Source organism: Gossypium arboreum, chromosome 3, assembly GCF_025698485.1.
Source record: "Gossypium arboreum isolate Shixiya-1 chromosome 3, ASM2569848v2, whole genome shotgun sequence".
NCBI lineage: Eukaryota > Viridiplantae > Streptophyta > Magnoliopsida > Malvales > Malvaceae > Gossypium > Gossypium arboreum.
The window spans coordinates 82,038,823-82,066,587 of NC_069072.1; the positions used below are offsets into that span (position 1 = coordinate 82,038,823).

General features: G+C 36.8%; 2 protein-coding genes and 3 non-coding genes across 12 annotated transcripts; all 5 read right to left on the reverse strand.

Annotated features, from left to right (window-relative positions):
* Nucleotides 1–2,007: 2,007 nt before the first annotated feature.
* On the reverse strand, nucleotides 2,008–3,856 carry LOC108483065 (uncharacterized). Its single transcript, XM_017786255.2, has 3 exons — nucleotides 3,688–3,856; nucleotides 2,628–2,819; nucleotides 2,008–2,517 (listed from the first exon to the last, which is right to left on the reverse strand). Exons 1-3 carry the CDS (start codon nucleotides 3,853–3,855, stop codon nucleotides 2,080–2,082), a joined length of 798 nt encoding a protein of 265 aa, XP_017641744.2. The 5' UTR covers nucleotide 3,856; the 3' UTR covers nucleotides 2,008–2,079.
* A 638-nt stretch (nucleotides 3,857–4,494) lies between these two features.
* Nucleotides 4,495–7,213, reverse strand: LOC108483066 (uncharacterized). 8 transcript variants are annotated; one of them, XM_053025764.1, is made up of 3 exons: nucleotides 7,055–7,213; nucleotides 6,157–6,357; nucleotides 4,495–5,614 (listed from the first exon to the last, which is right to left on the reverse strand). In XM_053025764.1, the coding sequence occupies exon 3, from the start codon at nucleotides 5,579–5,581 to the stop codon at nucleotides 5,054–5,056; it is 528 nt and encodes a 175-aa protein (XP_052881724.1). In that variant the 5' UTR covers nucleotides 5,582–5,614; nucleotides 6,157–6,357; nucleotides 7,055–7,213; the 3' UTR covers nucleotides 4,495–5,053. The 8 variants fall into 8 exon arrangements, with proteins under 8 accessions (XP_052881724.1, XP_052881722.1, XP_052881726.1 ...); XM_053025762.1 differs by having other exon boundaries at nucleotides 6,114–6,357; XM_053025766.1 differs by having other exon boundaries at nucleotides 6,114–6,357; nucleotides 7,060–7,204.
* On the reverse strand, nucleotides 6,530–6,632 carry LOC128290897 (small nucleolar RNA R64/Z200 family). The gene has a single exon (XR_008280675.1). It is a non-coding gene; the product is annotated as a small nucleolar RNA R64/Z200 family (small nucleolar RNA).
* Nucleotides 6,777–6,856, reverse strand: LOC128291089 (small nucleolar RNA SNORD18). Its single transcript, XR_008280865.1, has one exon. It is a non-coding gene; the product is annotated as a small nucleolar RNA SNORD18 (small nucleolar RNA).
* Nucleotides 6,922–7,000, reverse strand: LOC128290893 (small nucleolar RNA Z199). Its single transcript, XR_008280671.1, has one exon. It is a non-coding gene; the product is annotated as a small nucleolar RNA Z199 (small nucleolar RNA).
* Nucleotides 7,214–27,765: the final 20,552 nt, after the last annotated feature.

A 27,765-nucleotide genomic window follows, 5' to 3' on the forward strand; every position in this document is an offset into this window, starting at 1 on the left:
TTAATCTAAATTAAATTAACTCTAAATTATTATCCTAAATTAAACTTTTACAATCACTAAAATTTTATTAAGTAGAAAGAGCAATACACCGTAGATAATTTGTACTATTTTGAGTTATGTAATTATGTGAAATTAAGTACCTATATTTTATTTCAGAACTAAAGTTGATTGATACACCATTTAAAAAAATTGAGTCAATCAAGAAGCACCACATCATCATTTCATTAAATTTTAATTAAATAAAATTATATTAATATTAGTATTAATTAAAATAATTAATTAATATTAAAAAAGTATATTAGCGCCCCACCGTGCCTCTCCTTCGGTCCCGGTCCCAATTCTACAATATAGTGACTAGGCTTCCTTTGGATCACCAATTAACACCAATTTGATGGAATATTAAGGAATAATACTTTTTTACTGGAGTTTTTGAATGTTTGGAACACCAATGGTGAGGCCGTTTGGAAAGCCTCACCTCACCGAAGCTCCAATTTTCTACTGGAGCATAAAGCTCCAATGAAAAAAAAGCAACCCCCAGTCAACTTGGTTTTTTACAATTTTAACCTTTTATCTAATGTATGTTTATATTGCTAATTTTTTTTTAAAAAAATAGTAGTTATATATATATTACCATTATAAAATTAATATTAATTAATTAAAATAAATATTTTTATTAAATGAATTTATAAATTTGCATATTTTAATAATTTTGTAAAAGTAAAATAATTTTAAAGAATTATATTATATATCATTTTAATTTAATGTTCTTAATACTTATTTTTTCTTCTCACCTCACTGTTACAGTTGTATTTGAATCCAAATACACATCCTAGCTACCATTGTTTCTAATCTCATTACTTCAATATTCAATCTCACCGCTACAATAACTAATCTTACCGCCACTGCTGTTTTTAACTTCACTGCCGATCCAAACTAAATAGATATGCAAGAATTTCCCAGCAAAATCTTCAGTAATGGCAGATGGTTAATTTATAAAGCTTTGGATGTCAAAAAACACAGAGCAGAACTAAACCCAGGAACTGTTGTAAAAGAAAATGCAAATTTGACATTCATGTTTGCTTGGATGAGTCCATAACAAATTGTGTTACAGGGTTCTTTACTGCTTGCCTGTTACCAAGTCCTTCCAAAGATCTCCAGTGAATTTTCTGGTTGGGAATGGGCTGCATAAACACTAGTAGAATCAAACAAAATGTATAATTTAAGAGTCTTTTATTCAATTAAAACTCGAAATTAAATCAAAATAAATTTAAAAATAACTTACTTTAAAATAATACCATGCAAATTTAAATATTGAATGTAATCTTTATATATATACGTGAACATTTTTATCGAATCGAATATTGGATGCATATAGCTCAGGTTTAAAACTAGATATATAATGGAGCTAAGATTCCCACAACTCAAAAACTTTTCTAATGTAAGATTCCAACACAAACAACATATATGCTCCTAACGTGGGACTCCAAAGATGTAGAAGATTTATTTTAATATATTCACTAGTTATTTATCGGATTTATTCATTGTGTTTGGGTTACTTCAATTTGGTATAAGGTATTCTGTATTGAAGTTACATTGGGAAGAAAACAATCCGATCTCCCAACACTTACTTTGATGCATTTGGTCCTGATGAAACCTATTTGCTAAAGAAGGTAGAGACAGAGTTGGGAACAAAGATGAGATGTTGTGATCCATTTAGAAATTCATGTGATTCATGGTTCAATGTGACACTAGATAATTAGAAGTGAGGTAACTTTTCCATACTGTGAATAAGATGTGAGAATCTGCACTATGCTATTTGTTCATTCTTGCCTGATCCGTGGTTAACATCCTAGGTTATTCCACCGCCCAAAAATTAACCTGTTTAGATCATACAGTCTGCAGTAACCATTTTCAATCCATCGTCAGGAATCAGCGGATGCATCTCTGTGCTGCATTTATAGTGTTGGACAACAGCACTCATTGTTGGTTAAACTGTGTAAATTCTGATTGTTATATGGCTGCTTTCATTGGATTCAACAGTGCTCAACAATGTCAAGTATAATTAGACAATATGGCGACTTAGCATCTCAATTTGGTGCCTTTACGCCAAGACCAAGACTCAGAAGGGGATTTAGGCAGAGGCGGGAGTAACACAATCTTCTTGCATAACCCAAATGGCCACCCTTCACAATGACACAGTTCGTGAATGATTGATCGCCAGCTAAAATCTCGGAAATCGAATTTCCATATCTCCGGGAAATCGATCTTGTTTATGCTCGAAGAACGGGAAAAATCCGTGTTAGCCGATAGAAATGCTTCCCTACTAGCAGCACTCGGACACAAGGAGAAACAACTCCCAATAGAAAAGAATTCATCTGTTTCTTCTTCTCTTTCATCTTTGTCTCGTCCTTTGGCCTGCTTTGATGGAGATAATACCCATGAAAAGCTTTCTGCTACTAGACTCGGCCTGTGCTTCATCTTCTCCATTGCTCGACTTCGAATTTCGGAAACAACTTCCTGTATAGAACATCGCAAACAGTTAAGATGCAGGTAGAAGAGTAGGGACAAACAAAAAAAAAAAAAGAAGAGCATCTTTTGCAGCTACTGCTAGTTAATAAGTTTAGTACTTGGGATACATCATTGATGTCGCTTGTTGAAAATTCTTCCTCTAGACCTGAATCAGTCCGCCGTCCATTGAATGTACGGCAATTGGAAAATGCTTCCTTCAGAACTGTAGCTAGGAACTTGCATCTCTTGGATTGACGGGGTTGCTCTTCCTGATAAAATACACTCATGTTGGAGAAAGCAGATGTCTGGAACTGTCAAACTGAGACATGAGATTTACTTATAAAGAACGTTTAACTGTCAATGGTTTATTTTTATGCTGCTCTAACCATTTTCGACAGCGAGATTTTAAGAATCCTCAAAATACTTAAAAGAAAAGTTGAATTACACTAGTAAACTATTTAAAAGTTTTCATTTTTTATTTGAGTCAGTGACAGTAAAATGAACTTGAATATTAGGAATGTTATTCAACTCGTCGATGGCTATTAATCCTACTGCACTACTCGTTGAATCATTACTTAGAATTCTTTAGCAGAATATATCCAACATTTGTTAAAATAAAATTAACAGTACAATCACTTAAATAAAAGTTTCATTTTAAATTACCTAATCAAAATGTTACCTTAAACAAAATCCTAAATAAAAAAAACATCATACCCAATTCGAGTGTCATGAATTCCTTCTTTAGTATTTTGATGTTGAAATTGACCTGCTAGTTTTGATAGGTCCCTCACAACTAAGTACAGGCACTCTTATCGTTTGGGGTAAAGACGAAGTTAGAAAGGGGTAAGCATGATAGCGACAGATTAACTACCGACACTCAAAACCCCACTTTCAGCTTCAGATTGCTATCTAATGCTCATCAACGCTAAAGTTATGAAGTCCCTATGGAGTTGAATGATATTCCTGTTCATCTTTCCCTAGATAGTTCCTTTAGAGTAATTCACAAGTTCCCACTTCAAGCTAAAGTCACGTTGAAAACTGAGACATGTTACCGAACAAGGACGACGAGGATTGGACAAATATGACATGAAAGATAACGTTAATTCTTTGACGTTAGACAATCTAGAAACAAGTAGCTTTAAACTGCAAGTCAAATCATGGAATAGAAATCCAACTTACCTGAATAAAACTGGGTAAACGATTATATTGAGAGTGAAGAGCAGTATGTCGTGAACAACCAGATCCAACCACAGTTCTATTTATATGCTTCAATATTGAATGACAGTAAATGGCACTCTGAGCCGGTGAAATAGGTGCATGACACTCATGATAATGGCCAACCCACATTAACTGTACTAAGGGAAAGAGCTGTGGGCAATTTAAATGGAATCTTGGTGATGGGTGAAATGTTTAGAACCAGGTTAATTTAGATTTGTCACGAGGCAACCAAAAATTACAGCAACTTCATGAATTTATTAATGGAAGCTGTTGGGAAAGGATAATGAATTTATTAATGGAACCATGTGTGCAAAGGATACTGATGACGGAGAGGTGAAAAGGCTTGTTTACGCGAAATCATCACAAGTAGGATATTATAGCAATAGCTAACCATGATGATAGACCACAATAAAACAATAGCTTTTGTTCAAGGATTCTGATAACATGGAAAGAGCAATGGGGCATTGCCTTGTTCATTCTACCTGTGTCATAATTATGTTTTATATTTATACTAATACTTGATAGATTAAAACTATATTATATAAATATTGATTTGTTCATATATTTATGTATATTTTCTTTTTCTTTGCATCATGTGCTCGTGTCCAACATTATTCAATTTATCCCTCCGAGAACGAGAGAATCATTTCTAAATGGAAAAGGCAACACGATAGAGTTGGCGCCACCTAATTTAGAAGCAAACATCACATACATGAATGATATAAATGAAATTAAATAAACAAGAGCAATCATTTCCACTGCCTTCCATTGTTAGAACCCAATATTCAATATTTATTGCATCTTTCTAAACATAATTATCTTAAAGAATAAACAAAAAATAACTTTACAAAGTCTAAATATGAACATAAACCCAACCATCTCAAAGTTAACATCAACTTTGTTGGCGGATCATTCATATCTGATACATAGTACTAAGTTATAACTCTCCAAAGATTAAGACTATAACCAAGCAGATCCAAAAACCACAACTTTGACAGACTCTTGATTCAAGCTCGACGAACTATAAGTTACTTAACTCGAGCAAGACATTCTTTTCGAGTTGTATCACTCCACCTTGAACAGCTTAAAGCACAAACCTCATCTCAAACACAACAGATGTATCAAAAAGAAGTTAATCAACTGCAAGCTTGAAACCTCCTCACAACAGTCTTTCGAATTGTGTTATCAATAGTTTTCTTTGTCACCAATATAGCAAATGTAACCCAGTCATGGTGAAAATCAGGGGATATTTGGAGAGACAAACATTCCAAGTATAAAGACCTTCATCAGCTATGTTTCAACATCGAAAGCAAAAATGAAAGACCAATCATAAATACCCATCAATTGGAACTTTAATATCTGGATTTATCATCAGCCGAACAAGCAATGAACAAGAGCCACAAGGAAGAACGATTGATGCTGGTAAAGCATCAGGAGTCCTTACAAATATCCCAGTCCCATCCCTCATTAAAGTGTACCCCATTTGATTCAACTCCAAAGAATCAACCGAGAAGTTATCACCACACCGGCACTGGTAATAGAGCTCCATGACCTCTCCGGCATCTTCAACTATCATATCATCTAAGCTAATATCTTCTGAGGCCACTACATCCTGTCTTAAATCTCGCAGCTCGCTATCATAGGCAGTCCGTGACTTGGGGTCACTAAGGATTTCCCATGCCTTCTGTACTCTCAAAAATCTTTCTCCAGTCTCATGGTCAGAATTCAACTTATCAGGATGAGAATTAAGGATAGCTGTACGATAACTCGCACGAATTTCTTCATAACTCGCGTCTTCCTTAACAAAGAGAACATCATAGTGGGTTTCTCGGACAGAGTTACTTCCGAGAATCATGGTTCACCACCACTGTTCAAAAGACTAATATCACTGCAAATACAAAAAAATAGATTTCACAGGTTAGTAGAAACTATAATTTACGTCTTCCCCTATGAAGGGCATTGCAGGCAGTATTTGAAGGTTAAATGGTTAGGTCATAGTAGTTCATACTTAAAAATGACTTCCCCAAATTCAGAGATTGACAATCAAATGACAGATATCAGAAGGATTAAAATTACAAGCATTATTGAAAACTAAAACTTGTGTCTGATTTTCAAGAAGAATGGTAAGCATAGTATGACTTAAATTATGAATGAACTAAGGAAAAGAAACCCTAAGAAGCAGAAGCTTTTACATCAAAATGAGCATGACTCAAGAAACAATACAAAAACCAGAAGATAAAAAATTGAACCAACAAATCTGATAACTAAAATGAGATAAATTAACGAATTACGAAGTCAAAACAATCAAATACTTAATTAAACCATAAATTAGCGGTCAGAAACAAGAAAAGCGCCCCCAATTTTAGAAGAAATCAAACCAAACTAACTTGATCTAAACGACTTGCACGATTTGATAATCCCTACACACACATAAAAGAGTCGCTGAGAATAACATGAATCTTCCTCCTCTCTCTTGAGCGTATTGGCAGCAGAGCGCAAGGACAAGGAGATACAAAAAGAACTGTGGATGTCGTAAGTTTCCGTTTTATGCTTTTGCTTTGGATGAGTTTGGGAGGCTCGTGAAAACTGAAATATCCATGTTCAGTTACTTCGAAACCAAAGCCCCCAAATCTGCAAAAACTTTTGACACTGGGTCAAATTATGGTTTTCATTAATATAGTATATCCATGTTCAGTATAATTTGTTTTCTTACTATTGCTAGTACTGTTAGTACTAAACGGTATTTTATCATTCATATTCACAAGGTTGCAGCCTGTAAGGAATATTTTAAGAATAAATAAAACTTCCGCTCAGAAAATATGAATTTTCTTCTCATGGATTTTCTTTTTAAAAAAATCTCTGAAGTCTGACATGTGAAATTTTTTCATAATTCATCATAGCAGAAGAACTTTGTTTCTGAAAAGCAATTAATCCACAAAAATATTAAAATAATAAAAAATTAAGAGTTAATTAAGATTTCTGCCAATAAAATGTCTACAATTAAGATTTCTGCCAATAAAATGTCTACAAATAAAAAAAAATGAATTATTGAGATCAGAGTTTGGTTAAAAAAATTTATCGGTCACTGTTTAATCAGAAACACGGACCAAATAAAACCTCATCATATCTCAAAATATTTGGAGAAAAAAAAATTAACTTTGAAGAAATTTCAAGAAAAATATGTAAGAAAAGAAAGATCATCAGACTTAAATACAAGTATCATGGAATAAATCCAATCATATTGTTGCAGTTTTATTTTTCTCATCAACTGATCGATAAAAAACGAATTTTACAAATCAAAATTTCAGAAAAAAAAAAATTAACTTACAGTACATTTGGAAAGAGATTGAGAATGCCAGACAACCCTTAACGAGGAGAATAGAGAAAATATAGGATGGCAAGGGTTTCAGGTTTGGGCAATTATTTATAGATCTAATTGAGGGGGCTTCAATAAACCCTAGATAGAAATGGTACCCTTTTTGTCCATGCCTCTATGGGCCTTCCCAAGTAGTCGTTGGCTTAATTGGGTTTTCAAATTTTGGCACAGCAGTTTTTTTTTTTTAACGTCAAATAATTCATCTCAAATTAATTTTTGGCCTCTTTAGAAGCCATTATTTGGGTAAACAAATTTTGATTTTGATTTGAAAATATAAATTCCTTATTTGAATAAAAAATAAAAGTCAAAGTTAAATTTAGACAAATCCAAGCCTAATTTCATAGTAGTTGAATTTTGAATTTCAAAATTCCTTTAAAATCTCGAAAAACATGATAACTTTTTTAATTTTAATTTATAATATATCATCAACGAAGTTCAAGATTTTTAGAATTGGATCGGAAAATAAACCGATCAAATCAATGGTTTTTATTTCAATCAATTCAATCGATCCAATCCATTCGATTGAATAAGTTATTGAAAATAAAAAATTATTTAAAAATAGATAAAACAGTTCAATTGCCAATTAGGACGATTCGGCCGGCTTACAAGTCAACTAATATGACCTCTTATTTTGGATTGGTACCCTAGTCGATTCCTGATCCAATCAATCTAATCGGCCAGTTTGGTCCGGTTCTAAAAACATTGACGAAGCTTCATGCATTTAATTTAATACAATATAAATGTTTAAAATTTTCATTTATACCATAATTTCCACAATTTTATTTTTAAACCTTTTACTTTTAATTTATACCTAAGCAAGTCCACTTATGCCTTGTGTAATTAGTTTGACGAACAAGTCCAGTCTAGTTTTTAGAATCGAACTGGTTGTCGAACTGGTTAGGCCACCAATATGTTAGTCCAACCAATTCGATTGGTTTGACTGGTATGATCGGTTCGACCGTTCCATCCGATTCTATTAAATAAAAGTTAAAATTTTCATAAAATTAAAAAATTAAAGGGTTAAATATAAAGTTGGTACTTGAACTTTGCAACTTCTCCCAAATTGGCACTTATGGTTTTTTTGTCCCAGATTGGTACCCAATTTTTTTTTCCATCAACTAAATTGATACCTGAGTCTAACGCCATTAAGTTCAGGACATGTGGCAGAATAAGATTGTGACACGTTGCATAAATGATGTCATAATATAAAAAATAATTAAAAAATATATATTTAAAACTATTTTCTTTTTTTTTCTTTCTTTCTTTTTCCCGACGACCTTTTTTCTTCTCAATTTCCTTTTATCTTATTTTCTCTACTAAATACGTTTGCTTTCAATGGTTGATTTCAGTTCCTCTTGTAATAGCCCAAATTTGACCGGGCCTTAAAACCAAAAACTTAAAATAAATAAATAAATGTTTATTTATTTAAACAGTCCATATGCAGAGGCCCAAAATCAGAACTACCCAACAGACCCATTTACACCTTACCCCTAATAAACCTATTAGCCCCTAAAACCCCTAACCCGATTACAAAACTTAAGTGGCCCAATTGGCCCAAACTTTTACACTGGCGCAGGAAACCCTAGGGTTTCTGCCTTTCCCTCCTAGCGCCGCAACATCTCCTAGAAGATTCGGGGAGCGTCTGTCCAGCTCCCGAATCAAGGCCATCAATGCGCTATCCAGAAGCCTGTCTCCCTCACGTCTGTCTAGCTCCTGAATCAAGGCCGAATCGACTTTGTTCCAGCGACCTTTCGCTGCCGAGATTGTTGCTCCTGCAGCAATCCTGGCCTTGGATTGTGCCACCATTGGCGCTCCAGCATTCATCACACCAGCGAATCACCGAGATCCTCGCGGTTACCTGCAAAAAAGGAAAGAAAACACAGCAGAAAAGGAAAATAGATAGGAGAAAAAGAAATCAAAGATTTCTTTCTAAATGTAAACAGTTCATAGAGGGCTATAAAAGCCTCTTCACAAATCTGTACAAAGGACTGGATTTTGAGAAAAAAATACACTTACACATATTTATAAAGGAGAAGTTCAAGCATTTTCTTTCAAAAAGGTGATTCGAGTTTTTTTTTATTATTCTGTTATTTATTCAACGAATATACAAATCGATCTTTAGCAAAGAATTGATAGTATTATGGAAAAGGAAGAGGTTACCTGTGATTTTCTTGAAAGAATGAGGGTTTTTAACCCTCCGACCACCTAGTGTGGTGGCGCGTGAGCGCGTGAGAAGACTGGGGACGAAGGTTCGGCAGAACCCCAAGGCCGGATGCCCAGATATTCTTTCAGAGGATTTCTTTCCTTTTTTTTTTTAAAACCTGACTAAAATGATTTTAAAAGCTAAAATCAGGGTTTATATAACCTTACCAAAATGGTGTCATTTTGCTTAATTCAATAAGCACTAAAACGGCACCGTATCATGCAGAGGATTCGCGTGTTGACCCGATTACTCGGAGAGGATCCGCGTGTTTTCGTAAAGTGGGTTAATTGCTCAATTGGTCTTCTCAAAATTTTAATATTTATAATTTCATTTTATTTATTTTTCTAAATTCAGCCCTAATATTTTAATTTTATTTCAATTTGATCCTCACAGTGGCTTTAAAACTGAGTTGGTGGAAACGGTGTCATTTTGGGATTAGGGCTAAATTGCCCAGAGAGTCCTTTGAATTTAATACGCATTTCAATCAGGCCCAGAATTTTTATTATTTTGCAAATTAACCCCCAAATTTCTTAATTAAATTCAATTTTAATCCTTTTATTTTATATCATTTTAAAAATATTAGTTATACAAAATAGTATATATTCTTCATTAGACTATTATTATCATTTTTTAAAATTTTTATTATTATATATTTTATTATATACATGTATATTTGTTCTTTTTTTCATTTTTATTTCCTTTTATATTTATTTTATTATATTTTATATGTTACATTATTATTATCATTATAAATATTTCATATTACATTTCGTTATATTTATTTAAGTTTTTATTACATATATATATTATTGTTGTGTATTATTAAATATTGTATTTTAATTATATATATTTTTAAATTACTCACTTTTTATATTTCAACACGTATTATGTTTTTATATATTATTATATTTTATATCATCTATATATTAAGTGCTAGTTCATAATATTATTAAGTGTTGTTTGTTAATATATATATATATATATATATATATATTACTACATTATTATTATTTTATTTATATATTGTCACATTTGTTTTAGTATATATATTTATATGTTTAATTGTATATCATGTATCGCTTTTTAAATTAATTGTTACTTTGTATGTCCGTATATTTTGCTTATTTATCTTCAATATATGCTATGTATATCTCAATATGTATGTTGTTATGCAACTAAGATTTGCTATATTTATGTATATATCTAGTATAGGACTTTTATATTATTACTATTATACTATTTAAATGCATGCCTTAGCTATCTATTATTGTAATATGCTATCTTACATGTTATAATGTATATATATGGCTCTTCATGCATTAATTAAAAATGAGTTTCAAAAGTTTTCAAATAAAAAAGGCAATGCTTGGTATTTGGAAGCTTCGAGAAAGGTAGTGCCCTAACTTACTATGTTGCAACTTTTCTCGTTGAGTTCGAATAGTCAAGCACCCTTCTAAGTTTTTAAGGTTTTCAAAATACGAGCAACTATCTTGGAATTTCAAAGCGTTGTGTCCTAACTTACTGGATATGACGTTTTATTATTTCGAGACAGGAGTTTTCAAAAAAGGCTAGCTTAGCTTCGAATGTCTTAAAAATATTGCATCCTAACTTACTGGATGTGATATTTTGATTCATTTGATACAAGTGAACTCTAATCAAAATATTCTAAAGGGGATTGCATCTTAAAACTTTCAAATTTCCAACATTAAAGACATTTTGATAATCAATTAGTTACCAATTTTTGGGCGTTACGAGGGTGCTAACCCTTCCTCGTATGTAACCGGCTCCCGAACCCATTTTCTGATTCTGTAGACCGAAACTAATGATTTTTAAACAAAATGTTTTAAAAGGTGATCCAATCACACCTAAAAAGATTGGTGGCGACTCCTGTTTTCATTTTTCAAAGTCGAACCCCATTTTATTTCCAACTCGATTTAAAAATGGTTTCGACAGCTTGGCGAATCCGCTGGGGAGATCAAGAAAGCCAAGCCGTATAGTTGATTACCCCTTTTCTCTTAATATCGAAAATTTAGAAAATTTTGAAATTCAATCCTTTTGTATTACATGTGTTATTGTATGTGTCGCTAAATTATGATGTACATTGCATTTGCATGACCGTTGTGGTCGCACCCTTAAGTGAGAGTGAGAAACTATGCCTTCGTGAGGTTTTCGCCTCCGTGTAGGATAATGGATCACTTTCGGGATACATCCGTACCTATGGTTTTGTGAGATTTTCATCTCCGTGTAGCCATAGGGAAATGTATTCCCCTGAACTGAACTCGTTTCAAATGAGCCTATAATGGGTGAGAATCGAGGAATCTGCTGGTTCGGGTACCTCAAACTTTAGAACCAACCTCATATAGAAAAACTATAAGAGCCCAACTTAGTCAGAGCTATACTTTAGATATTACCCCTATAAATTATCTTTGAGATTTATTGATATCATGTGATACTGACTATTTCTTTTCTTTTGTTTGCATGGCATTTTGCATTTACAAAGGTATCGATTCACGGTCAGTTTCTAAGTTAGGAAGTTTTATTATGGAAAACAGACTTCTTGATAGAGTGGAGGGCAACGCTGAGGTTCATAGATGGTCAGAGCAAACTCAGCTAGAAAAGGGAGACAGTATAACTATGGGATATGTGTCGGAGCTGTCAGGTTATACTCGTATTAGTGTCACACAGAATAATCTCCAAGAGCTTAAGGAAATTTGGGATTAGTGGTGCAATGAGACCTAGCAGTTATTCTATGATAATTACAAAGATTTACCTTACTTGCTCGATATTCAGGTAGATGAGTACTTGTTCCAAGCCCTTGCTCAGTTTTGGAACCCGTCATACAGTTGTTTCACTTTTGGGGAAGTAGACTTGGTACCTACCGTAGAGGAGTACACTGCCTTACTTCGTTGTCCCAGGTTTCAGAATGATAGGATCTATTCTCGAGCTGCTTGTGTCCCTACCTTTTGGAAGAAATTAATGACCATTACGGGGATGAGCAAGCAGTGGATCACGGCTATAATTAAAGAAAAGGGTGAGTGCAAGTGCATTTCGTGGGACTCTTTGAAAGATCTGATTTTGACACACCATGATGAGACGAAGAAGGTAGACATTTTTGCCTTAAGTTTGTATGGACTGATGGTTTTCCCTAGGGCTTTTAGATATGTGGACGAGACAACCATGGACTTTTTTCATTGACTCAGTAAAAAGGTCACTTCCGTCCCTGCTATTTTGGCGGAGACATTCAGGTCCTTAGGTGCATGTAGGAGGGCTGGTGCAGGCAGGTTTATAGGGTGTGCTCAGTTACTTTTGGCTTGGTTCTATAGTCACTTCTGATTGATTGATGGGATTGTTTGTCGGGTTTTCTTTGAGAACTACTCCCCGTTGAAAGATATAGTAGCCTCATCTAGGAAAGTGGATATGCTGGAAGAGAATTGGATAGCATTACTTCGGAATCTTCAGTCGAAGGATGTTGAGTGGAGAGCTCCATGGATGGTTCCTGGTGAGATACTTTATCGATGCGGTAGCTTTAATTGAGTTCCCCTGTTGGGAATTTGGGGTGCCATTGGTTATGCCCCTTTGCTCGTCTTTGAGACAAAGACGGATTGAGACGATTCATACCAATGACTCATGGGTTGGCTCAAAGTGAGTTTGTATACAGAGGAGCCGATTACAAGAGGAAGGTTAGTGAGGTTTCTAGTGCTTGGAACAAGACTTGTCAGTTGAAGGGAGTGGCCATTAATTCTGCTACGACCCCGGAATATGTTGAGTGGAGGAGTAGAAGGATTAACGATAATGTCTATAAGACAAAAATGGAGGAAGCTCAACCAATGGAGGAATATTTGCAAGTGATACCCTTGGAGCTTGATATCATAAAGCAAGAATTTAAGAGAAAGAATTTGGAACTCAAAAAGAAGATAGAAAAGCTTGAGGAGAAGAAGATGCACCTAAGTCTAGATGTTGACCTGCAAAAGAAGGAGGTTGAAAAAGTTAGGAATGAAAATAAGGAAGGTTGAGGAAGACCGAGATGATTTAAAAGAGGAGTATAAGAACACACAAGTATCTTTAAAGCGAGTGAGGTTAGGAAGGTCTTCGGAACAGTGGCAAGAGGAAAAAGCTAGAGCCGAGTATTGGGAGAGGAAGTTTCAAGAGATGCGGTCATAGAATTTGGCATTAGAGAAAGAGAATAAAGGGTTGAAGACTAAGGTAACTGAGCTTGTAAGATCCCTTCATTGGCATCGAAACCATGATCCTACGGTCGAGTTAAAGGAGCTAAGAAGTAAGGTTGAAGATTTGGAAGTGGCATTGCATGATGGTGAACTTCAGATTGAGCAGCTCGAGGTGTAAGAAAATTGTATAAAAGGAGAGCTCCATCAAGTTAAAGGTCAAGTCAGAGATAGGGATTACATTATTGGAGAGGCTATAGCCCAGATCCGAGAGATTGCTGAATATGTTCGAGACTTAGCAGTACGAGCTAACGCGTTGAGTATGATGTATGAGTCAGCGTCTGATAAAGGTCGAGAGTTAGCCCTTTTATTAGATAAAGTTAGAACTTTGGGCATTAGGGCAAAGGCGTATATGTAATCCATTTATATGTAAAGATATTCTTTTTCTAAATAAATTTTTCTAAATGAGATTGAATCGAGATCGATGCCTTTTTGCATTCATGCATTTGCATTACATCACATCATATGCATTCAAAGTTATAGAAAGACCCTAATTAGTTAAAGTTTACTTCCAGAGAAGTAGAAAAGAAAATATGGAAAGCCCCCGTGGCTATCACTGGTGAGGAAGGTGAGGATCATCCTCTGGGTTTTACTCTGTCTTATGTGCCACTGCAAACTGAGGCACCTTCTAGAAGGCCATCTGTCACTGTAAGGCCTCAACATGGGTCAGTTGATGCTGGAATCCCCGTGAATTTCCCATCTGGGTCGGGAAATAATTGGGCGATAGCCTGATCAACCCTATCACTCCTGATCTGGATATGATGGAGAGGGAAAGAATGGAAACCGAATCCTCAAAACAGTTGGAGGATCATTGCAAGTGGTTGGAGGAGAATTTAGGGTTTTGGAAGGCACTAGCAATCATCATATTGATGCCAAAGACTTAAGTTTGGTCCCAGACTTGGTGCTTCCTTACAAATTTAAGATGCCGGAGTTTGAAAAGTACAACGGGATTACTTGCCCAGAGGCACACATAACAATGTTTTGTAGGAGAATGACTGGGTTTGTGAACAATGATCAACTATTGATCCATTATTTTCAAGACAGCTTAGTAAGAGTAGCGGCTAGGTGGTACAATCAGTTGAGTCGTACAAGAATCGGTTCATAGAGAGATCTTGCACAAGCCTTCATGCAACAGTACAACCATGTAACTGATATGACACCGGACAGAATCACGCTTCAAAACATGGAGAAAAAGCCTAATGAAAGTTTTAGGCAATACGCACAATGATGGAGGGAAGTGGCAATGCAAGTACAACCACCACTGTTAGAAAAGGAGACCACCATGTTGTTTATCAACACTTTGAAAGCGTCGTTCATCACTCACATGATTGGAAGCACCACGAAAAGTTTCGCGGATATAGTTATGGCAGGAGAGATGATTGAGAACGCCATAAGGGGTGGTAAAATTGATGGGGAAACGGCTAAAAGATCGGTCCCAAGGAGAAAGGACAACGAGGTGAATAACATGAATAGTTTTAACTCGAGGGCAATCACAGTTGGTCAACACAAAGCAGTCACGGTCGAGCAACAAAGTATTCAAAGACAGGAATCGGGCACAAGACAGAATTCGGAAAAGATGCAATTCACGCCTATCCCTGTGGCGTATCGTGAGCTTTATCAAAGCTTATATGATGCAAATGCTATTGCTCCATTTCACTTGAAACCGCTACAACCACCGTTCCCCAAATGGTATGATGCAAATGCTAAATGCGAATATCATGCGGGAATACCGAGGCATTCGATTGAAAACTGCACCGGATTCAATAAGACCGTGGAGAGGCTTATCAAGATGGGGGTTGTGAAATTCGACAGTACCCCTAATGTTGAAAATCTGTTACCAGATCATGGCAATCAAGGAGTGAATGCCATTGATGAAACTAAGGAAGGAAGAATCAAGGAAGATGTTGCTAAGGTGAAGACACCCATGAAAGTAATATGGGAGGAGATGGTGAAGAGAGGTATGTTAACCTCTGGAAAAGGTAGAGAAAGAATGGGGAACTATTGTGAATTCCATGGAGAGGTGGGTTATATGATCCAATATTATGAAGAGTTTAAGGCCATGGTGCAAGGCTTTATGGTTAACAAAGAGCTATAGATTTTTTAGGGTAGTTCTTGCAAAAGACAAATATGTGTGCTGGAAAATGAACGACAAGGAACTAGCCGACCAAGAATTATTATTTCTTTACCGGGGAATAATGAAGTGGAGGCGCAAACCGAGCCCAAGGTCGTCATCCATAAACCCACTCCTTTCCCTTACAAGGATGACAAGAGGGTACCATGGAGCTATGACTGCAGTGTAACAGTACCTGAGAGGGAGAGTATAGCCAGTGCGTCTAGGGGCATACAAAATGAAGGTTCCCATACAAGAAGTGGGAAGCGTTGTGATGAGGGGGATCAGAGTGGAGCCCACGAAAACAAAGGATGTTGACGTTGAGAAGAAGAAGGAGGTTGAAGTGCCTGTCAAGGAGCCGGTAAAGGAGAAGGAGGTTAAGGAGTTTCTAAAGTTCCTTAAGCATAGCGAGTATAGTATGGTCGAACAGTTGCGTAGGCAGCCAGCGCATATATTAGTATTAGCCCTACTTCTGAGTTCTGAGGTGCATCGGGATGCATTGTTGAAGGTACTTAATGAAACATGTCACCCAAGACATATCCGTTAACAAGTTGGACCGGTTGGTGAATAACATCAGTGCTGACAATTTCATCTACTTCAATGATGATGAAATTCCACCTGGGAGCATAGGTTCAACCAAGGCCTTGCACATCACTACTCGGTGCAAAGGATACACGCTTCCAAGTGTACTCATTAATAACGGGTCGAAACGTCCTTCCATTATCCACATTGAACAGATTACCCATTGCCAGTTCGCATATGAAAACATGTCACAATGTGGTAAGAGCCTTCGATGGAACCGAAAGGAAAGTGATGGGATGAATTGACATCCCTTTGGAAATTGGGCCAAATACATATGAAGTTGATTTGTTGGTGATGGATATCAAGCCCTCCTATAATTGTTTATTGGAGAGACCATGGATACACTCGGCAGGAGCGGTGCCCTCCTCATTGCACCAAAAATTGAAGTTAGTGACAGATGGACGGTTAATAACCATAAATGCGGAGGAGAACATTATAGCAGTAGTCACTAGCAAGGCCCCTTATGTCGAGGTGAATGAAAAGGCTATTGAGTGTTCTTTTCGCTCTTTAGAAATCATCAATGCAACCTTCATTTTGGAAGGAAGTGAGGTGCTGGTACCCAAAATGTCTAGAGCCACAAGGATGGCCCTACAAATGATGATAGGGAAGGGAGCATTGCTAGGAAAAGGACTAGGAAGACAGTTGCAAGGAGGGGTTCAAATCCCAAAACTGATTGAAAAGAAAGATCGCTTTGGTTTGGGCTTCAAGCTAGACCATAAGCACCGGAGGCAAGAGATTGAGAAGCACCAAGCGAGAAGAAAGGCGCGTTTGAACGGAAGAGAAGTGGAGTGGGAACTGATGACATTCCCATCTATATCCAAATCCTTTAAGTCAGAAGGATTACTGGTAGAAGAAAGTCATCAGATTAATGCTGTACACAACGAGGGATTGGAGCAAGGAAGCCTCGAGGGCATTCGCCCTTACGAACCGGGGAGCTCTCTGAACAATTGGACTGCAGAGAACCTTCCTGTAGTCTTTAGGAATTTTTCAGAGTAATTCTCAAAACATGCCTGCTACTCTAGGGCCTAAGAGAAGTAAGATTACGTTTGTGAAAAAGGCTTATGATCATCTATTATTATAAAACATAACTTTATTTGGACGAATATGGTTTCTTTTTAATCAATATTTCGTTAAACTTTTGCAATTCTCATTCTTTCATTCATAGCACATAAACAATCATTCTTAGATTCATTCATTTCTTGTATATTCTTTCATACCCTTACAGGTCCCTAGATATCAATGATATGAGCACTGATACCGTAACTCCTGATTTCTCTTGTGAGCAAAACATGTGTTTAAGAAGAATCTTAGGATTTTGAAGATGCTCAAGATTGTGATGTGTCTCCTGATCTGTTAAGAATGGTAAAACAGGAGGAAAAACGAATTATGCCGTATGAGAAAGAGGCAATAGAAAATGTAGCCCTAAAGGAAGGGAAAGAGTTGAAAATTGGAACACTGATTACCGAGGACATAAGGCATAGTCTGGTTGAATTACTTCAGGAGTTCAAGGATATCTTCGTATGGTCATATCAAGATATGCCCGGATTGAGTACCGATATTGTAGTACATTTTCTTCTGATAAGATAGGATTGCAAACCAGTCCAACAGAAGTTGCGGAGAATGCAGCCAGACATTGTTCTAAAAATAAAAGATGAGGTTAAGAAGCAGTTCGATGCAGGATTCTTATAAGAGGTCAAGTACTCCGAATGGGTAGCTAATATTGTGCTGGTCCCTAAAAAGCACAGGAAGGTACGAATGTGTGTTGATTACAGAGATCTGAATAAAGCTAGCCCAAAAGACAACTTTCCTTTGCCGCACATCGACACTTTGGTAGACAACACGGCGGGACATTCGTTGTTTTCTTTTATGGATGGTTTCTCGGGGTACAATCAAATAAAGATGCATCTAGAGGACATGGATAAAACCACCTTCATAACCTTGTGGGGCACTTTTTGTTACAAAGTAATGCCGTTTGGACTGAAGAATGCAGGGGCAACCTACCAGCGGGCCATGGTGAACTTGTTTCACGACATGATGCATAGGGACATTAAAGTATATGTTGATGATGTGACAGCCTTAAAACGATCCTAGTCGGAATGTGGTTTTGGGACCACAAAACCGAGGCATAAAAATAATTTAATATTCATTTTGATGCCTATGATATGTGTTAATTCGTGTGTGACATTTTTGATGATTTGATTTAAGGTTATAAATGTGAATTTCACTAAAAAAGACCTAGTAGTAAACTTTGAAAGTAGGATAGGGAAATGTGTGATGACTAATTGAAGCATGCATGCAAAACAATGGTTTTGCATGTCAAATACCCCTCTTTTTATAAGTGGTGGCCGGCCATGACAAAGGAGGATGGGCAAAACATGTCATAGACATGTTTTGTTGGTGCAATATGGGAGGAAACATTAAACTAAGGTGAGGAATAAAGAAATGAAAAAAAAAAGGAAAGAAGGTGTGTGATCCCCCCCATTGTCGTGAGTTGAAGAAAAAAGAAAAAAAAAATTGTTCATCCTTTCTTTGAGCCAAAACTAGGAAGAAAAAGAAAAAAAAAAGAGAAAAGAAAAGCTTCATCCTTTGGTTCTTCTTGGCCGGTTTGAAAGGAGAAAGGTTGAAGATATTCGACCATATTTGCATCTAAGTTAATGTATGTTTGATGGTGTTCCATGAGATTCATGCATGTTTTTAGTTGCTAGCTTGAGTTCTAATTAGTCCATGGTTCAAAACTTTGCTATGTCATGGGGATGATATTCGGCCAAGGTGGATTTTGTGTTGATGCCATTGCATGTTAAATATGAAGCTTGCTAATGATACATGTGATGGTGGATTGATGGCTCTTGGACCTTCTTTTTAGCATTTTGGAGTGAGATATTAAGTTCTTTGTTTAACCATGACCAAAATCGAAATGATATGGTGTTGTGATGTATTCGCCATGGTATATCCATAAGAATGATTTATGCTTATTGCATGGTAGGTAAGATTTGTGTTTTGGATATATGTTTGTATTTGGTTATAATCAACTTGAGATTCGCCCTTGCACCTATATGTATATATGTTTGCACATGATGTATTGGTATGACATATATACTATCTCAAGGTATATATTTACTTGTGATGATGTTTCGGTTATGAAGTAAATGATAGATGTGTATTGAGCTACAATATGTAATGCATTAGTTAGTAAAATGTATGCCATTCATGTGTGGTATTAAAAAATGTAATTGGCCTCAACACCAACATGCATAATCGGCCACATGAATGAGTACCTAGGTTGATGTGTTGTTCGGCCATGAGTAAGCATGTTGAAGGCTTTATCTTGACTTAGAAAATTCGGCTAAGGAGAGTACTAACAAATGTGTTGAGTTTAATTCATGAATTCCGTACATATGTGACTTTAATGTCTAATGAATATATGTGGGCTAAGTACCTTGAATTCCTCTTGTCGATGCTCAAATGATTAAATCAATTTATTTGTTAAATTAAGCTCAAGAGCAAAGGGGACTAAATCCGATAAGGGAAGGAAAAGTGAGCGAATAGCCGTCGAAATCGCTTCGACAACATCCGAGGTAAGTCTTGAGTAACGACCCTACTTGAATTATATTGAAATAATTTGTCATATTATGGCGGATAGCCGAATGTGCGTAGGGACTGCATTGTAATGTCAATTGAAATCATGCTCTTTGTGTGTGGCTATTGAGCCGAAATTGGAAAGGTTTGATAAATGTTTTGTGGTTGAGCCTTAGTAACGAAAATGAAATATGGATGTGTCGTGATTATTGATATATGTGTACATGAGCATTTGAATGATACCCGGCTAAGTCCCAAGGCATTTATGCTAATGATTATATCCGGCTAAGACCAAGGCATTCGTATGAAGTTGTTATATCCGGCTAAGACCAAGGCATTTGTGCAAGTTACCAAATCCGGGTTAAGACCAAGGCAATTGTGCTTGTGGTTATATCCGCTAAATTCAAGAAACTCGGTTTGAAGGTGAGCGTTTTGGTGCTGTAATAAATTCAATTAATACGCTCGAAAAACCCATACGATAAGGTATGTTTACATGTGCATCGGAAAAGTCGATTCGTTTGAAATAGTGTTCGTTCAATCGACTAACGAACTTTCGGCTCTTAGATAGGTTGATACCTTGTGTGTGTATATGTTGATGAAGTGTGAAGTAAGTATGATTATGAGAATGTGTATTAATAAAGTGATTCATTTAGCTATGTGAACGCAATACTTTAGTCAAAGCCGATTTCTTTGCTTGAAACTTACTAAGCATTAAATTGCTTACCCCTTTGCTTTGGCTCTTTGTTTTCTAGATTTTGTTCGTTAGCTATCGGATTCGGGATCATCGAAGTCAAAGTCATCCACACTATCAAAGCCCTTTGGTACTCTTTTGGTTGAACTCTGGATATGGCATGTATAGGACTACCCTTTGTTGTTTTTCAAATACTTTTGTGATGTATGTGTGTGTACGACCATGCGAAAATGGCTCGTAGAAGTGGAGTATGGCATTAGACCATTTGTGTTTATGTATGTATATATGGTTTCATGATGTGACTATGGACTGGAATGGAAGTGTTGGGCAATGATCAGCCCTTGGAATGGCTAAATATGATCATAGGTGGACCTATGTATGACAAAACTCTAGTTGGTCCATGGAAACCACGAAATAGGTAAAGTTTACCTGAAAACAGATGCTGACAGCAGCAGTGGTGTTGATGTGAAAAATCACTAAAAATAGCAGGAATGGAATTAAATAGTGAATAAATTATGTAAATGAACCTTGATGAATCTACTTTCATATGGAAGAAACGAAATGGTCATATGAGTTGTATGTTAAGAGATATTTAGGTTTTCATGAAACAGGGCCAGAACGGTTTCTGGATTCCCTGTTCCAACTTTGGAAATTCATTGTAAATTAACCAGAGACAATTAGGAGTCATTCCATATATGTATAGATTCCTCTTTGAGTCTAGTGTTTATAGAAATAAACGGCATCAGTATTGAAGCCCTGCACAGGGAGATATCCAAGTTGTAATGCACGAAGGTCAGTGTAGTCAATCCCTGTAATCTGGGAGACTTTAACTAATAAACTGTACTAATTGGCCAGACCAAAAATTCTAGAAAAAAATATGTAGATGGACATATGAGTCTAGTTTCAGGAAAAATTTACGAAACTGATTTCTGAGTTTTGAAACTCAAGATATGAATTTTAAGGCAACAGTGATGCAGTAACCAGCTAGTCTGGAAATTTTTAAAGGGACTGTGGAAATAATAAGTTAAGTCTGTTAGCACCTCGTATTCGACTCCGGCCACGGTCGCGGGTACGGGGTGTTACAATTTTATTGGTATCAGAGCCACGGTTTAGTCGATTCTAGGACTACCGTAATGCGTTTGGGTCTAGCTATACATGCCATTTTATGTGATTATTTGATAGTGTGGTGATTTCTGACAATTGAAATGTGTTTATTTATAGTAATGGATCCCGATCCCGACCGAGCGGTAGCTGATGATCTTGAGAGTGTAGCGACTGCTCCCGCACAAGGGACAGCTCCGGCGGACTCTCAACCTAATGCTAGTAATCCGAATGATGAAACTAGGCAAGCTTTTTATAGCGTGATGAATGATTGGTTCAACCAATACATTCGAACTAACACGGCTGTTCCACAACCTCCATTCCCAACAAACACAACCCCCGCACCTACAATGCCTCCGGTAACTGACCAAATAAGGTCAAATAAGCCCTAGTTGATGAATCCGAAACGTGGCTATTGAATTTAAAGCTACGGATAGCGGCGATGCCGAGCAAGCTGAATTTTGGTTGGACAACACTATTCGTACTTTCGATGAGCTATCTTGTACACCGATGAATGCCTAAAGTGTACTATCTCTTTGCTACACGATTACGCCTACTATTGGTGGAGTACTCGACTTCACAGTGCCCGAGAGCAAGTAACTTGGGAGTTTTTCCAAACCGAGTTTGAAAAAAGTATATCGATCGAGATTTGTTGATAAAAACGGAAGGAATTTCTTGAGCTTAAGCAAGGTTCTATGTCGATTCATCGATTCGAGCGAAAATTTGTTAGACTTAGTAGATACGCTCAAGAATGTGTTTCGTCCGAGGTCATCATGTGTAAACGCTTGAGGATGGGCTGAATGAAGATATAAAAATGTTCGTTGGCATTCTTGAAATACGAGAGTTCGTAGTACTTGTCGAGCGAGCTTGTAAAGTCAAGAGCTTAGAAAAGAAAAACAAAAGTTGATGTGGGAACGGAGAGTTTCGTAAAAGATCCTCGGAAAGTCTCTTCAACAGCATCGAAGAAATTTCGAGATGATGTGGGCGGTCTAGAGGCACTTCGGGCCTTTTAGACGAGATCGTGATCGACCCCACAATGGGTACACGAGGCACTTCGGCGCCGTGTTGGGAATGAACGACGAGACGAGCGGAGTGCCGATGATTGTGGCAAATGGCATTCGAAGTTGTAGATTCCATGACCGCTCTGTTGCAAGTGCGGATCGATCGACCACTTCATTAAGGATTGCCCGAGGTTGCTGAAGAATGTAAATCGAGTGGGAAACCGGCGCTACCATCGCCGAGGTAGACCATCTAGAAATACAGAGCAATGCTAGTGGTGGTCGAGAGGATCTAGAGATGCTACGCCCGGATCCGAGGCTCGCGCTCTGCTAGGGCTTATGCACACGCTGCGTCTGTGAGGATGCTTCCTCGCCGGATGTTATTACCGGTACTTTCACTCTCTTTGATACTAATGTGATTGCTTTGATTGACCCTGGTTCTACTCATTCTTATATATGCGAAACCTTAGCATCCAGTAAGACTTTACCTATTGAGTCTACTGAGTTCGTAATTCGGGTGTCAAATCCCTTGGGTCGTTACGTGCTTGTTGACAAAGTGTGTAAAAATGCCCCTAGTAATTCGAGGTTCCTGTTTTCCGGCGGACTTGATGCTTTTGCCGTTCGATGAATATGATGTTATTCTTGGTTTGGATTGGTTGACCGTGCATGATGCGGTTGTGAATTGCAAAAGCAAGACTATGGATTTGAGGTGCGCAAATAACGAGATGATCCAAGTTGAGTCTCAGACTTAAAGGGTTGCCACTGTAATATCATCAATGTTGGCCCGAAATATGTAAGAAAGGGTGCGAAGCATACCTTACGTGTAACACCCCATACCCGATACCGTTGTTTGGAGTCGAACACGAGGTGTTAACGGACTTAATTCATTAATTAAACAGCTCATACAATTCATTTTAAAATTTCGAGACAAGTGGCTAAGCGCATCACATCGCTTTAAAAATCATATCTCGAGTTTCGAAACTTGAAATCCAATTCCATAAATTTTTCCTAAAACTAGACTCATATATATATCTACTAATTTTTTCTAGAATTTTTGGTTGGGCCAATTAGTACAGTTTATTAGTTAAAGTCTCCCTGTTTCAGGTTCAACTACTCTGACCTCTGTATTACGAATCAGATATCTCCCTGTACAGAGCTTCAATAACTATGCTGTTTATCTCTAATAAAACTAGACTCAATAAGGAATCTGTACATATAAAGCATGACTTCTAATTATCTTTGTAAAATTTATGGTGAATTTCCAAATTCAGAACAGGGGATCCAGAAATCGCTCTGGCCCTATTTCACAAAAATTTAAACATCTCATAAAATATAGCTCATATACCTGTTTCGCTTATTCCATATGAAAATAGACTCATCAAACTTCGATTCCATAACTTATTCATTATTTAATTCCATTTCTATTATTTTTAGTGATTTTTTAAACTCACATCACTGCTGCTGTCTGAATCTATTTTATGGTAAATTTTACCTATTTCATGGTTTCCATGGATTAGCTAGCAATTTGACATACATAATACCAAATATGATCATGATTAGCCATTCCAATGGCTAATCATTACCAAGCATTTCTATTTCCATACCACTCAATAACCATATCATAAGACCATACATATAAAATGATTATAATGCTATACATGCCATACTCAAAATATACAAGCCATTATGCCAAGATGGTATACGGATAGTGTGAGCGTGCCTCCGACCGTTTTCGATTTCGAGCTGGCTTGTCAACACTACAAGGAATGAAAAGGAGGAGTAAGCATAAATGCTTAGTAAGCTCACATGCAAATAGCAAGTAACATAACCATATAAACAAACATAAAACATCATTTGCATAATCATCACCAAGACATTCATATCACCTTTTCATTTATCATCTTACCATATTGTTGTTATATCGAGTTTTCAACCCGAGGGTTAAGTACATACCTGTTCAAATTATCCATTTCACAACACTTACCAATACGTCCCTTTCATCTTGAGTATTCCTCCATTTGAGTAGAACTTTACCCGTTGAACACATCGGAATATAATTCGGATACATGGAAAGTTTGCACATAAGTGCCACATATGTAGCCAAGCTACCATGTAACCCGCCCATAAGTGAACTCGGACTCAACTCAACGAGCTCGGGCGTTCGCATCCATAAGTGAACTCGGACTCAACTCAACGAGTTCGGATGCCTAGTTACATCTTACGAACTCGGACTCAACTCAACGAGTTCGGACGCTCGTATCCATAAGTGAACTCGGACTCAACTCAACGAGTTCGGATGCCCAAATATCCCAGTGACATGTCACTTGTATCCTAATCCATTCCTAAGGTTCAACGGACCTTTTTCCCAATCATGTGTCTCAACCATCTTCTACGGAATGCCGATATCGATACTCGGTAGTATTTCACATTTTCCAAGTATATCACATAATTTAACATATTATCAAACAATTATCACAAGTATAATATTTCATAATAATTATCATATCATTTAAAAACATTAAAACATTTAAAATAATAACTATGTTACCAACATTTACATATGAACTTACCTCGTATGCTAAAATGGCTATTTTACCATTTCGTCCACAACTTGGTATTTTCCCCATTTTAGCCCGAATTTCAGTTTTCCTTGCTCTATCATTTAAATATAGTCTAATTAGGACTCACATTATTCAAATTGACCCAAAATCATATTTTGGAAAAATTACAATTTTGCCCTAAACTTTTGCATATTTACACTTTTGCCCCAAAGCTCGTAAATTAAAATTCAGCCTATTTTCTTATGTTTTATGACATGCTGATCATTTTTCCTTCTATGGCAACATCAAATTCTCACTCTAACATGTACTTATGACTTAGGTATTTTTACCGATTAAGCCCTTTTGCTCGTTTTCACTTAAAACCGAGTAGCACAAGTTGTCTAACATAATTTAAAACCTCATATTCTATCATAAAACACCAAAATACACAAATTTCACCTATGGGTATTTTTCCAAATATAAACCCTAGGTTAAATTATTGCTAGCATAAGCTAAATCGAGCTCTAGGGACTCCAAAACGTAAAAATCATTAAAACGAGGCTAGAACGGACTTACAATCGAGCTTGGAAGCTTGAAAAACCCTATCCATGGTTTCTCCTTGCTATATTCGGCCATGGGGTTGAAGATGAGCAAAATTGGCTTTTAATTTTGTATTTTAATTTATTTTACCCTAAATGACCAAAATGCCCTTACTACTAAACTTTCCAAAAGATGTGGGCGGTCTAGAGGCACTTCGGGCCTTTTAGACGAGATCGTGATCGACCCCAATGGGTACACGAGGCACTTCGATCGCCGATGTTGGGAATGAACGACGAGACGTAACGGAGTGCCGTGTTGTGGCAAATGGCATTCGAAGTTGTAGATTCCATGACCGCTCTGTTGCAAGTGCGGATCGATCGACCACTTCATTAAGGATTGCCCGAGGTTGCTGAATGAATGTAAATCGAGTGGGAAACCAGGCGCTACCATTGCTCGAGGTAGACCATCTAGAAATACAGCAATGCTAGTGGTGGTCGAGAGGATCTAGAGATGCTACGCCCGATCCGAGGCTCGCGCTCCTGCTAGGGCTTATGCAATCGCGACGCGAGGATGCTTCCTCGCCGGATGTTATTACCGGTACTTTCACTCTCTTTGATACTAATGTGATTGCTTTGATTGACCCTGGTTCTACTCATTCTTATATATGCGAAACCTTAGCATCCAAAGAAGACTTTACCTATTGAGTCTCGAGTTCGTAATTCGGTGTCAAATCCCTTGGGTCGTTCGTGCTTGTTGACAAAGTGTGTAAAAATGCCCCTAGTAATTCGAGGTTCTGTTTTCCGGCGGACTTGATGCTTTTGCCGTTCGATGAATATGATGTTATTCTTGGTTTGGATTGGTTGACCGTGCATGATGCGGTTGTGAATTGCAAAAGCAAGACTATGGATTTGAGGTGCGCAAATAACGAGATGATCCAAGTTGAGTCTACAGACTTAAAGGGGTTGCCAGCTGTAATATCATCAATGTTGGCCCAGAAATATGTAAGAAAGGGGTGCGAAGCATACCTTACGTGTAACACCCCATACCCGATACCGTTGCCGGAGTCGAACACGAGGTGTTAACGGACTTAATTCATTAATTAAACAGCTCATACAATTCATTTTAAAATTTCGAGACAAGTGGCTAACGCATCACATCGCTTTAAAAATCATATCTCGAGTTTGAAACTTGAAATCCAATTCCATAAATTTTTCCTAAAACTAGACTCATATATATATCTACTAATTTTTTCTAGAATTTTTGGTTGGGCCAATTAGTACAGTTTATTAGTTAAAGTCTCCCTGTTTCAGGGTTCAACTACTCTGACCTCTGTATTACGAATCAGATATCTCCCTGTACAGAGCTTCAATAACTATGCTGTTTATCTCTAATAAAACTAGACTCAATAAGGAATCTGTACATATAAAGCATGACTTCTAATTATCTTTGTAAAATTTATGGTGAATTTCCAAATTCAGAACAGGGGATCCAGAAATCGCTCTGGCCCTATTTCACAAAAATTTAAACATCTCATAAAATATAGCTCATATACCTGTTTCGCTTATTCCATATGAAAATAGACTCATCAAACTTCGATTCCATAACTTATTCATTATTTAATTCCATTTCTATTATTTTTAGTGATTTTTTAAACTCACATCACTGCTGCTGTCTGAATCTATTTTATGGTAAATTTTACCTATTTCATGGTTTCCATGGATTAGCTAGCAATTTGACATACATAATACCAAATATGATCATGATTAGCCATTCCAATGGCTAATCATTACCAAGCATTTCTATTTCCATACCACTCAATAACCATATCATAAGACCATACATATAAAATGATTATAATGCTATACATGCCATACTCAAAATATACAAGCCATTATGCCAAGATGGTATACGGATAGTGTGGCGTGCCTCCGACCGTTTTCGATTTCGAGCTGGCTTGTCAACACTACAAGGAATGAAAAGGAGGAGTAAGCATAAATGCTTAGTAAGCTCACATGCAAATAGCAAGTAACATAACCATATAAACAAACATAAAACATCATTTGCATAATCATCACCAAGACATTCATATCACCTTTTCA

Excerpts from the sequence above, each read along its gene's own strand:
- LOC108483065 (XM_017786255.2), bottom strand. The coding sequence starts at position 3,855 with ATGTGGGTTGGCCATTATCATGAGTGTCATGCACCTATTTCACCGGCT. Across the intron at positions 2,820-3,687 it reads GTTTACCCAGTTTTATTCAG|TTCCAGACATCTGCTTTCTC; the intron begins GTAAGTTGGATT and ends TCAGTTTGACAG. Across the intron at positions 2,518-2,627 it reads ACATCAATGATGTATCCCAA|GAAGTTGTTTCCGAAATTCG; the intron begins GTACTAAACTTA and ends TGTTCTATACAG.
- LOC108483066 (XM_053025764.1), bottom strand. The coding sequence starts at position 5,581 with ATGATTCTCGGAAGTAACTCTGTCCGAGAAACCCACTATGATGTTCTC.